Source organism: Saimiri boliviensis, chromosome X (assembly GCF_048565385.1).
Source record: "Saimiri boliviensis isolate mSaiBol1 chromosome X, mSaiBol1.pri, whole genome shotgun sequence".
Taxonomy (NCBI): Eukaryota; Metazoa; Chordata; class Mammalia; order Primates; family Cebidae; genus Saimiri; species Saimiri boliviensis.
Genome location: NC_133470.1, coordinates 88,414,621 through 88,428,077, shown reverse-complemented (window position 1 = coordinate 88,428,077; position 13,457 = coordinate 88,414,621). Strand labels below are relative to the sequence as shown.

The following is a 13,457-nucleotide window of genomic DNA, read 5'->3' as shown; positions in this document are numbered from 1 at the left end:
GTGATGGCAGCAAGGACACTGGGGAGGCAGAGGGGCCAACGCGGAGCTTGGGTGAATCCCAGGGTTCGGGTGGGAGACGTGGATTTCCCATCAAACCCTCACGGGCCTGGGAAGAATCTATCTTGATCCCTAGTTTGCAGAGGAGGAAATAGGCTCTCTGAGAGGTTGCCTGCCTTGTCCGGTCCTACCTATTGGCAGCGTGCACTGCGAGAAAAGTCCCAGTGCAGGCCAGTAGAACACCAGGGTGACGGCATGCCCTGCCCTCAGAAGGTCCCAGAACTTCCTCAGCCCTCGCTTCCCACACAAGCTTCTAAATCGGGACCCTGGGGGACTCGTCCCTTCCTAGAGACCGCTATCTCCCACCTACCCGCAGTCCCACCCCAGACACACCCCAAGGACTTTCTGAAACGCTGAGTACATACAGTGGTTTCCTCCCTTCTGTCCAAATGTGGTTGCCATCAGCGTGATCAACGAGAGCCAAAGGGGGACAAAAATCGGGATGCAGGAGAAGGCGTTGTGGCCATCCAGTTTGTGAACCAGCAGAATCTAAAGAAAGAGACGCAGTCAAGGCCCTGTGGACGCCAGCACCAAGAACCGACAGAGGAGGACGCCAGACCTCATTAGGCAGCTCCCCTCCCCTGACCCGCCTCGCAGGGCCCCACCGCAGTGAGCTGTCAGAAGAGGGAATGTCAGCACCACAGGAAAAGGCAGAAAACCACCCATCCTTGGGGAATGCTCTAAATGAGCTTTTACGTCCCTCTTCAGAGCTCCGCAAAAGCGCATCCACTTGAAAAGCTCCCAATACCAGCAGTTTTATGGCAAACTCCTCCCGGCGTTTGTTCTAAGGAGTCAACAGCTCCCATTCTAGAATTCTCCACACGACTCCAACACACAAATCCGACATCCACCTCTCCTTTTCCAAAAGTGGCAACTGGAGCCTTACAGAGGCAGCATGGCTAAAAAGGTGCCCTCTTCTCCCTGCCAGCCCCACGCGCTCTCCCCAAGAGAAAGGAAGGATGTTCTCCTTTCACTAAAGCTCCCTCCCAGAGATGGCCCTGTTCTCTCCCTTCTCCTGCAGTCGGCTCACTGTGAGTTCGAGGGACAGAGGCTGCCTTTCTAGGGGTGCAGGACTCTGTCAGGGGAAGCGCGAGCTCCAGGGGCCAGAGGCTTCCCGCGGAATGCTTACCTCAAACGTGAGCAGAGGCACCACGATGGTCATCCAGCTCAGGGCCATGGTTATGTGTGTCCTGCGCTGCTCGGCAATCACATCCATAGAGCGCAAGAACAAGACGGACCACACGATGTAGTAGAGGACCACCAGGCACAGAAAGGACATGAGAATCCACAGCGGGACACACACAACCTGCGGGGAGGGCGAGAGAAGTCGTCTCTTTAGCACATCCGCCCCGGCCTCTGATGGAAGGCATCTTTGACACCTCTCCAGTTAAGACCGTCCCACCTGCAAGCTGAGTAAGGGCAGTTCCACCTCCCAGGCCTGCTGCCAGGACCGCATGGGACAGAAAAGGCATGGTGTGGGCCCACTGTAGGGCTTGCTGCCACCAGGGGACACAAACGCTCAGTGGGTGACATCAGTCCCTCTTCCTTTGAGTGACAGACAGTCCGGCATCTGGCTCCACAGCCTCTGCTCTTCCAGAGGCTTGCCCTCCCACACTCACTCAGGCTCCCCCAGGCACCGCTGGCATCACAGCTTTCCAGGGAACGGGACACAGCTGTCGCCCTGCGCACACACACAAGATCTCACCCCAACAGACTCTCTTCACCTGCAACTTTCCCACAACCTGCTGGGGGTACTTCGGCAACACCAATGGGAACGGGCTCCTCAGAAAGTGTCACTGCCTGGGCTCCTAAGGACCCGTACTCTCAACCCTACCAAGTTAGTGAACTTGGCAGGTTGACGCTGGACACGTAACGCTGCCGGGTCCCCGCCTCCACGGCAAGGGCACATTCTGAATATGTTGCTATCGTACCAGGCGGTAGACCTTGTGTCATCCACACGCAGGCCCAGAAGATGAGTTCTGGGAGCGTCACTTGGCCAGGCTCCCCTGTGACATGTCTTCGCCCTCCTGTCCGGTCCCCTGGGACGACACTTCTCCCTTCTCCCTTTTTCTTTTATTAATTATCTAACATACAGTAGGAGAAGTGACTGTCTTCCTTTGGTGTGGTGATCCCTGAGTCTTTACGCAAGTGTAGATTCGCACAGCCACAGGCAGGATGCAGAAGACGTCCGTCACCCTGTAAAACTCTCTCGTGCTGTCCCTTCACGGTCACACCGTCCTACCCTTAGCCCTGGCAACCACTGATCTGTTCTCCGTCACTGTCCTTTTTTCTCTGCTGGAGCTTTATGTAGATGGCATCGCAAGGCAAGTAGCCCATTGAGACTGGCTTCCCGTCATCAACATAATATCTCTGAGATTCATCCAAATTGTTCCCTGCATCCGCAGGTGGACCCTCTTGTTGCTGAGTGGTATTCCACTCTATGCATGCCTACAGTTCGCTTATACGACCGTCTGCTGAGGGTAGTTTCCAGCCCTTGGCTATCACAAACAAGGCCACTGCAAACACTAGAGTGTGGGTTTCTACCTGGCTGTGCCCTTTCACTTCTCTAGGGTAAGTACCTAGGAATGGGGCAGCCGGCTCCCATGGCAAGTGCACTTTTAACGCATCAGAAACTGCCAAACCGTTTTCCACAGTGCCTCTACCGTTCTCCCTTCCCGCCGGCAACGTTGGAGTGTCCCAGTTCCTCTGCATCCTCCCAGGCACGTGGCTTTGTCGGTGCTGTTGAGTTTCACCATTCAGAAGCCATGTGTTTTGGGCTCTCATCCCGGTTGTAGTTTGCCTTCCCCAACCGGTAATGATGTTGCACATCTTTTCCTGTGTTTTCTCACCATGCACATATCCCCTTTGCAAATTGTCAAGTCTTTTGCCAAGTTTTAAATTAGGTGTTTCTTTTTGCATTTTTGAGTTTTTAAGAGTTCTCTGTATGTTCTGGGTGCAAGTCAATGTTCTGATGTGTGCTTTGCAAATATTTTCTCCCAGTCTGTGGCCTGTCTTCATTTCAGTTTTGCGGAAGTCCAAATTTCTTTCTTTCTTTCTCATATGGACCATATTATCAGTGCCATTTCTAAGACTCTCTGCCTAATTGCAAGCCCCAAAGATTCTATCCTATTTTTTTTCTAACAGTTTTACATTTTCCTTTAGTTCTAGATTTGAGTTGGCATAGGAATTTTCCTCCTCCTGACCAGCTTGGAGTTGTTGATTTTAGGCTTTGCTGCAGAGTCTATGCACAGCCTTTCTTCCCCCTTTCCCCTTCTATGATGAGATTCTCCTTTTTACTGAAGCTCCCTTCATGGGTGAAATGTTAGATCTCAATAGCCTTACTTGTTCTCTCTTACTCACTAGGGGAAACACATACTCAGAATGCTTCATTCACCGGGACCTACACAGGTTTAAGGGTAGAAAAAAATCTTCCGTCTCATTTGTGGAAAGCATTCAAAATTACTAATCATTTGACATTTTCTTATACTAAAAATTTGGTCTTTTTTGGATATGTGTCCTCCATATAACAACAGAAACAGTTTTGAACCTAACGACATTTTTGATTTGAATGTTTTATCAAAGACTTTGGACAGAAGTGATTAATCTCATCTTTAAGTATGGAGTGTATTTAGCTTCCCTTCATTTCTTCTCTGCTCCCAATTTTTTACTATACTTTTTACTTTTTAAAGGTAACTATATTTAATACATAAAATATCTTGTGTGTCAAACAAAAAAGAAATTAAAACAAAAACAAAAACACTAGCATGACTTTACGTCCCAGTGGCAATGGGACTCTTCTGCCTTTGGTCTCAATCTTTTTTTCCATGCGTTTAATAGTGGAAATTCTACTGTGATCTCTAATTTCTATCTTGCCACTTATCTTTCTATCTCTCCATCCATCTGCCCATTTATTCACAGTTAATTTCAACCAAATGCCCAGTAACTGAAGTCATAGTTTAGAAATATGACATAGATGCCACCACCAGTAAGAGAGTAAATGGGTATGGAGTTTTGTATTTTGTTTTACTGTTGTTTCTTTTCTGAGACAGGGTCTCGCTACCTTGCACAGGCTGGTCTCAAACTCCTAAGCTCAAGTGATCCGCTCACCTTGGCCTCCCAAAGTATAGCTTTTGGAAAAGCAAGCTGGCACTGTAGTATATGCATATAGGAATCTCAAACAGTTCCCAACCTCTAGCCCAGTAACACTATTTCTGGACTATTTCCTAAGAAAACAACCAAAAAAAAAAAAAGGCAAAGATTTTAATGCATAAACATGTGCACTGCGGCATGACTTAAAATCGTTCAACACTGGCAACAATGGAAATATGGTATTTTTGAAATAAGAGGATGGTTTGATACACGCACCTGAAGAATATTTTGCATCAATTAAACTTTAGAAGTTATGTTTATAAAGACCTTTTATTAACATTAAATGTTTATGATACAACATTAAAACAAAAAAATCAGGATACAAAATGATGCACATATATTGCAACTGTTTGTATAAAACATGGACATAAAAAACATTAATCATGTTATCTCCACATGGTGGGATTATGGGTGATTATTAAGCTATTACTCCTGCTTGTCTGTATTTTCCAAGCTTTCTACAGTGAGTATGAATTACTCTTATAATAAAAAAGAAGTTTAAGGATTTAAAAAGTTACATACAAGCCAAGGCCAGTGGATGATCTTGTCCAGTCTTAAGGCAATGAATATAAACTGGAGAATGTTGACAGAACACAGGATTTCTAACTAAAAATGAAGAGAAGAAACAGTTAAACAAAGTATAATTTGCATTTAATACTGCAATAATTTGGTTAACACACTAAAAGACAATACACATTATAATACAGTGTAACTTGTATAATATGATGTTGCACTGGAAACTCCTAAATGTTGGTAATCATATGGGCACAGCAACCCTAAGGCAAGGGGAACTATGGCTTGGCCTGCTGCCTTGTTCCTCTGCTGTCTTGCCCTTTCTGGCCCAAGGCCTGAGCACAGATGAGAACCTTGTTTCCAGGTTCACTGGAAACACAGGCTAAGTGCAGTAGACCACTAAGCTTCCTTCATGCCCCTTTCAACAATACTGTCTATTCAAAACCATCTTGTATGTCCTTCTTCTCATACCTCAGATTTGCCCTTGAATTGCACCTCTTCCTTTCGGGCTCCTTGAGGACCCTGTCACATCCAGCCATCAATTATAGATTCTTTACTGTATGTTTAACCCCACCCATTCCATTGATCCTTTTTAGCAGCACAGAAACAAGTTAAGTCCTTCTCATTAAAAACAAAAACCCCCAAACCAAATAAACCCACCCCTTCCTTTGATCCAAGACCCTTTTTAGCCTCAGGTTTCTTTATGTAAGACAGTAATGAATATATAAGCCCCTACTATCTCATCTACCATTCCCAGCTTCCTCCATTGTGATCTGCCCTCCACCCCCATGACCACCAGAAAACAGCTCTCATCAAAGTCAGCAATAACCAGGAGGCAACAAAAACACTTCAACTGGCATCCTAGTGATATTGTGGATGACTCTTTCATGTTCGCTCCCCTCCTCCAGGCCTTCTAGAATCCCACCATGCAGTCTTAGAGCCCTCTGGAGTGCTCTGGTAATTCTTTTTGTCTCCTTTTCCCCCTCCTTAAATGGTGATGTTCCCCAGAGCCACAAATTCAGTCTTCTCTCCCTCAGGGAAACAGACACACAAACACACATACTTTCACTCACCCATTGTACCCTGGACTGAGGGAGAAGAAATTTCAACCGGACCCTTGGCTTGCATTACTTCCTTAGTGGTTAGTTCTCACATCTGTCTCCAATTTAGCCTTCCTGCTGTGTAGCAGACACAGCTGTACACAGGCCACTTGGCTCTCCTAGAGGCACCTCAAATGAAGCCAGTCCCAAATAGAGATCATTATCCCCTGTACCTTAGAACCTTGTTTCTCCTCTTTCTGTAGCCTCCCATGTCATTTTGAGGCCCAACAGTGGTCTCATTTCTCAAGCCATGGGCCTGGGAATCACTCTCTATTCTTTTTCCCATGCTCTCGAGTTCTGCCACCACATCCTGTCCACTGTACCATACAGACTCTCTTGAATCCTGTGCCCACTTTCTATCTGATGACTGCCTAGTGAGGTGTTCTTCCTCATCATCCCCCTACCACTTTAGCAACTCCCTTATTAACCTCTCACCTCCAGCCCAAATGCTCTGCAGGCTGCTCCTCACTCTGGTAAAACACATTCTGTCCACAGAATCAAAATCTAAGACTGGACCCAGAGCTTCCCAAATGTTTTCAGTACACAGGTACATAGGGAATTTCATAATTCCTCCGTAAACCTGTAGGCCAAAAGAAATCCCTAATGTGGCTGGCAATGTCAACAGTTGCACTGATTTAAGTAATTACGTCTAACTTAGTAAGTACTTCTGTCCTAAGTAGCCATTCGAAAAAATAATTCATATAAAACTAAAGAAAAATGTTTATTTTAAATAACCAAAACTAATTCCCAGTTGGATGCGTGTGCCTGTCAGGTGGCTCACCATTTCCCACACCTTAGAATCAGACAAGGCACTCCCACTCTTGTTGCCTGTTCTTCATCAGAATTTTCACACAGCACTGGCCCTTTTTTTTTTTTTTTTTTTTTTTTTTTTTTACAGCAACTGCCAAAAACCCAGCTTCTTAAAGATATGATGTCACTGAAAGGAATGTAGTGTGGCCTAAAAATAAACCTGTAAACCATTTCAAGCTAGTAGTTTGTATGATGTCTCAACAAATGTCAGGTATTAACTGTTTTCCTCAAAATGTTCACTATCCCCTGGTGCCCTGGGAGTGCAGTGGGGTGCCTGGGGCACTTCAGCACAGGCTCTGTGGGCTGAGGATGTGGCCCCTATTTGACCCAATCCTTCTGTAGAGGCTCCCTTTCTTCTCAACTCCCACAGTTCCTTCCTTTCCACCTTTTGCTCCTGTCATATCTGAAACGTCACAGTCCACTCAGCTGATGGAGTGTCTCTGGCTTCTAGGCTTCCGTATGTCCTTAAAATGCCATCCCTTCCCTCCCAGCACAGGGCTCCTTGGAAGACCACCTTCCCATCTCTATATGAGCCTACTCCCAACCACCCCCTCACCAACATAGGTACTTGGTCTTGTGTAACAGGAAGAGAGAGCTCAGCTTCTGGTATGTGGTTTCTTCCAAGGGTAGGAATGCCAAGAGTGAATATATGAAAGACTTACTTTCTATAATTCAGGCCCAATGCAGTCCTAGCCCTTGTATAGTTCTCCCTCAGTATCTGTGGGGGACTGGTTCCAGGACTCCCTATAGATACCAAAATCCGTGGATACTCAAGTCCCTGATATAAAATGGGAATTGTAGGGAGGGTGAAAGTGGACCATCAGATACCCTCCCTCCATAGCCCACTCCTACCTACCAGTCACAGCCATGCTGTGGCCTTGCCACCAGCATGAGAATCAGGGAATAGCTCCCCGTGTTCAAGGCCAAACCCTCCCTGGTGCTCTGGGTCCCATTCTCCTTCTGAGTCCCACGGGGCCTTGCTCCATCATTGTCCCTCTGTCTAGATACCTTTCCCCCATGCCCAGACCTGGGGTCCAAGTTTGTATGCCTGACTCATAACAGCTATGTTTACTTCCTAAGCCAACTGCAGTGTTCTTCTTCCTTCATTCTTTGTCCACAGTTCTCCCCTCAATGCATCAAGAGTCAGCTTTGGGACCTCAGCTTTTGTGCAGTTATGTAGTTATGTGGCTGGGCTTTAGAGTTGGGCTGACTGAAATGAAATCCTCGTCCTGCCCCTTCACATGTAGCCATGAACAAATGACTTACCTTCTCTGTACTACCTCACAGGTTGTGAATACTGTATGTGAGGTGCCTCACACAGTGCCTGGCACACAGTAAGTGCTCAATAAACGTTATCTGCTATTATTTTCATTACTAGTATTACTAGTCTTGGTATTTTATTCATCTGCATCTCCCCTATGATTAGGGGGAAAGGGCTTGGCATATAGTAAATACTTGATAAATGTTTATTGAATAAATAAACAAACATCAGAATAAGCTAACCAGAGAGCAGGGGAGGTGCTATATCATGGGGTCTGGGGTTGGGAGATGGTCAGTTTTGAGTGTCAAATGGCTGGGCTATAGTACCCAGTTATTTAATCAAACACTAAGCTTGGTGTTGCAGTGAAGTCACTGATTTTGAATAAAGGAGACTACCCTCCATAGCATGGGGGGAGGGCTCATGAAATCAGGTGAAGGCCTTAAAAGCAAAAACTGTGGTTTCCTGGAGATGAAGAAATTCTGTGACAGGATTGCAGCATCAACTCCTCCTGGGTCTCCAGCCTGTCCACCTGCCCTGCAGATTTCAGACTTGCCAGCCCCACAATAATGTGAGCCAGTTCCTTAACTCTCTTTATATGTATATCTGTAACTAACCTATTAGTTCTGTTTCTGTCTGATTGATACAGATGTGAAGCTGGGAGAAGGCTGATGTCTTGGGTGAAAAGCCAGTGTTCTAAGTGAAGAAAGAAAAATGATTATTTCCATTGTCTTTTGTTGGCTTATTGTCTCATGATTTAGAGCTGTTAATGTTCAAGCTCTTCCTAACAAAGAGTAAGAAATTAACATCTGAATAACTGAGCAGATTTTACTTCTGAAAACACTATTTTTTTTTTTTTTTTTTTTTTTTTTGGAGACAGTTTCGCTCTGTCACCCAGGCTGGAGTGCAATGGTAATCTAGGTTCACTGCAACCTCCACCTCCTGCATTCAAGTGATTCTCCCACCTTAGCCTCCTGAGAAGCTGGGATTATAGGCATGTGGCACCACGCCCAGCTAATTTTTGCATTATTAGCAGAGATGGGGTTTTACCATGTTGGCCAGGCTGGTCTTGAACTCCTGACCTCAAGTGATCCGCCTGCCTTGGACTCCCAAAATGGAAAACATTCTTAAATATATGAAATCTCACCTCTAGTGACCTGTCATGTCGAAAGCCCCAAACACAAGCTGCAACAGACACTGGGGAAACGAAGAACAGTGGCATGAAGACCAGGAGCCAGAAATGGCTTCCCCTCTCGATTCTGTCACAGACCAGAACTTCAAACATCAACAAGAGCAAGTGGATGCCCACTGCAATCAACATGGCTTTAAACTCCACACATGTTTCTCCTTCTGCTCTAAAAAGGGAGAGAAGAAGAAAATACCCTCAGTTCAGAACCTCCATTATAAGCAAGCAGTTCAGGGAAAATACCAACTTATGTTGATCCTTTGAATTTTACTTGTAAATTTGACAAAAGCAAAGGGAAATCAGGTAGAAAGCTAACTTAAATCTAAGCTTTGATAGGCAATCTCTGAAACATTGAAGAATTACTACAGAGGTCAGGGAGGGATAACATGGGGAGAAATGCCAGATGTAGGTGACAGGGGCATGGAGGCAGCAAACCACACTGCCATGTGTGTACCTATGCAACGATCCTGCATGATCTGCACATGTACCCCAGAACCTAAAGTACAATTAAAAAAAATCCTACACAATAAGACAAAATATGAATAACTTAAAAAAAAAAGAAATGAACATTACAACAAAACCAGACGTTAATGTTTTAACTGTACAAGGATATTCTCAAAAGAAATAACCAGTTATTATTTCCCTGACAATGTACATAAAAACTTCTATTCACATCTTTAAATTCAACAAGAGTTACTTCCAAAATTATTCAAGATGATTGCTTCTATTGCTAAAACCAGACAAATAACCCTTAAGTCTCAAGACCTTTATTTTTCAATGAATTAAAAACCACGTAAACCACACTTCACACAATATTATAAAAATAACTAGTTCTATGAACAAGTGTCAGTTATATTTCAACAAGATATAGTAACTATTGTTAGGTGCTATTCTTAAATGTAAATAAAAAGTATAAATGATTTTTATTTTTCTTTCTATTCCATTAAGATAAATTAAAACCTGCAGATCAAAGAGAAAGAAAAAGAAGAGTTAAAACTGTTATCAAACAAAATCAGTTTAATTAGCTAATATCATGCGTAATAACCGAAATGGATTTACAATTGAGCAATGGTAAGGCCACCAATCAGGAAAAGGCTCTATAATGCATTTGAAAGGCCTACAATGTTTATTCAAAATATAGAGAAACATTTATGATATACATTTCTTGAGGGTGATAAATACACCAGAGATTTGATCATAGAGAAAATGCTATCAAAGATTATTCCTGTAGGACTCAAGCGTGTTCCATGGGTTAATGTTAACACGAGAATGATCACACCCATACATTCCTCACATTCAACACCACACAAATAATTCTTTCCTTGCTCAGAACATCTTAAATAAAACCAACAAAGAGAAGTTTGAGTATATTCTAAATATCAATTAGTAGAACCTAAATGTTTAACTTTTCATTCTTTGAGAAGCAAACATTAGATATCTGAAAATATCTCATAAAAAAGAAAGCATATACAGCCACACAGGTCATCAATCTTTCAAAAAAAAAAAAAAAATCTAAGAACTTCGAAACAGCTAAACATGAATGTCTCCCACCTGCCAAAGCCTCTGTGTAACTGTTTTACAGTTCTTAGATATGTATGTGATATGTAACTCACACAATCTCAATCTTAGAGTTAGTAAACAAGAATTTAAACAGTTGAGGTAGTGGCTGGACATGGTGGCTCATGCTTATAATCCCAGCACTATGGGAGGCCAAGGCAGCTGGATCACCTGCGGTTAGAAGTTTGAAACTAGCCTGGCATGGTGAAACCCTATCTCTACTAAAAATACAAAAAAATTAGCCAGGAGTTGTGGCAGGCACCTGTAATCCCAGCTACTTAGGAGGCTGAGGCAGGAGAATCACTTGAACCCAGGATGTGGAGGTTGCAGTGAGCCAAGATCGTGTTGTTGCACTCCAGCCTGGGCAACAAGATCAAAACTCCATATCAAAAAAAAAAAAAAAAAAAAAGTTGAGGTAGTTTCAACTTTACACTTTTCCCACATGAGCAGCTGCCTATTTGGAATTCCTGTACTCCTCATCTTCCTAGTGAAGGTTCATAATAGCCTCTCACTCTTAAATCCCCTTTTTTTCCTTTATGTAGTTACAGTCTCTGTGGCAGAGAAGGGAAAGCCTCTCACAGGTCCCAGAAACACCAGGTTGCATGCTGGAGTGAGCCAACTCCCAGGAATTTGGGTCAGCTGAGGCATCCAAGAGCAGGGTAGGCAAAAGTTGGAAATGGTAAAGGGTACCCCTCTCCACTGCCCGCAAAGTCTCTGCTTTCCTTCTTAGCATCCAGCCCTCAACTTTCCTCATTCCCCAGCTGCTGTCTCAGGGACTCATGGTCTCCTGGCTAAGCCACCTCCCCACACTGATAATAGTCCTCAAGCTCTGGGGCTAGGAGGGCGGCACAGGGGAGTCCCAGTTCCAAAATTGAGCTGGAGAGAGATCTTTCATGAGCAAACATAATATGAGTGTCTTCTCCTAAAAACGGTGGTTTCATGCTAGTTAGTCTAGTATGGCATACCAGTTCCGTATTTGGGGTGCATTTTGGATTATACAGGCATTTGTAAGCTGGCTGGCAACTTCATTACCCCAAAAATGGTACTGCTTTTGTAAGAAAATACATACCCAACACCAAAATTTCAAAAACACAGAAGAGATTTGTTAGCTTATACTATAGTTCTAACACCCCAGATAGGTAGAAAATAAAATGGTCCTTACTTCATCAAAAGTGAGAAAAGTCAAGATATTGCTCCCTCATTATAGTGACCAATGGGTTTTATAAAGCAGTATTACCGATATTGCGGATTTCGTGCCCAGACTCCAGTTCCAACTGAGGCTCCAACAATGACCATTAACTTCCACAGCCATATTGGAGCAAAGACAGCCCAGTAACTCCACTGTATGATGCCATCCAAACGAAGGGCCAGCAGCACAGAGAACAGCAGCAGACAGGCATAGATGAGGAATTTACTAGGAGAAAAGGAGAATCAGAGGATTCACTTTTACAAACATGTGATACTGAAATGGGGAGTAATAAGAGCAACATCTGTCAGCACGTAAAAGGAGTCACTAACTCAACAACCGTGTACTGAAAAGGTCTATGGGGCAGACAAAACGTGTTAGGAATAAAAGAAACATAAAGAAGACTAAAATAAGCCTCCTGCTTTCCAAGGCTTCCTCATAAAAGGAAGTCCACACAGAAACATATAATACAGCATGATGTTTGTGATGAGGGCTTGGAAGAGGAATTACAGATTGTGTCTGAGGCACTCCGAAGCAGAGAGGTGATGACCCTGGAGCTGGTTCCAGAGGGCAAATAGAAAGCTGCCAGCGGGAAAGGAAGTAAGATGAGGAAGTATTCCAAGCAGAAGGAACTAGCTGTATGAAGACACAGAGACTGGAAAAGGCTGGCATGCTCAGAATATGGTCAAGTTTTGCCACTGGCTGATTATATTTCTAAAAAGGGAGCCATCTGTCATATTCATATGGCATGAACATTTTAGTATGTGTATTATACTTTCCATAACTGAATAAGTTACACATACACACATGCTCATCCCATATAAAAGGGAATTGCTACAGAGGATGTCCTTGAAATATTAACTGGAAATTACACTCTTGAGGACTTCTATTTCCAGCCTTGATATAATAATAGGAATATAATTTACCTTCCCACCTAAAAAAGAAACTTGGTACAGTCTACAAAAGAACAGTTTTCAGACATTGACAACAGGCAGTGGAGAACAGGTGAGAGGGAGGAAACAAAGGAAGTAAAACCTACTATTGCCCCAGTTTCTAGATTAGAGGCAGTTTCCAGGCTGAAGCAAGACAGTAGTTAAAACTCACCCCTATCAATAACTATATTAAATATAATGGCCTAAATACCAATTGAAAGACAAAGATGATCAGATTGGATAAATAACCAAGACAACTATATGCCGTCTATGAGTCTCACTTTATCTATCTATAAAGTCACAGACAGATTAAAATCAAAAGGAAAGAAAAAGTTATACCAAATAAACACTAACCAAAAGAAAGACGGAATGACTATATTAATATTTGTTTAGTCTTCCATTGCTGCTGTAACAAATTACCATAAGCTTAGCAGCTTAAAACAATGTAAATTTATTATCTCACAGTTCTTTATAACAGAAGGCCAGATGGGTTTGGTTGGTTTCTCTATCTGGAATCTCACAAGGCTGAAATCAAGGTGTCTGTTGGTAGAATGCTTATCAGGGGACTCCGGCAAAATCCACTTCTAAGCTCATTCATGTTGTTGGCAGAATCCAGTTTCTTGTGGTTGTAGGACTAGAGTACCTATTTCTTTACTTGCTGTCACCTGGCAGCTGACCTTAGATACTAGGGGCCTCTCTTGGGCCCTTG

General features: G+C 43.6%; 1 protein-coding gene across 3 annotated transcripts in view; it reads right to left on the bottom strand.

Moving 5' to 3' along the window:
* Window positions 1-13,457, bottom strand: part of TMEM185A (transmembrane protein 185A) — a 52,371-nt gene that overhangs the window by 21,094 nt on the left and 17,820 nt on the right. For 2 of the 3 annotated variants that reach the window (XM_074391400.1, XM_010341779.3), the window contains exons 2-6: window positions 11,868-12,044; window positions 9,035-9,242; window positions 4,729-4,812; window positions 1,187-1,363; window positions 423-546 (exon numbers count right to left, since the gene is read on the bottom strand). In XM_074391400.1, the coding sequence (XP_074247501.1) occupies window positions 423-546; window positions 1,187-1,363; window positions 4,729-4,812; window positions 9,035-9,242; window positions 11,868-12,044 (770 nt within the window). The remainder of the gene's footprint in view (window positions 1-422; window positions 547-1,186; window positions 1,364-4,728; window positions 4,813-9,034; window positions 9,243-11,867; window positions 12,045-13,457) is intronic. The other variant, XM_074391399.1, reaches the window with a different exon arrangement.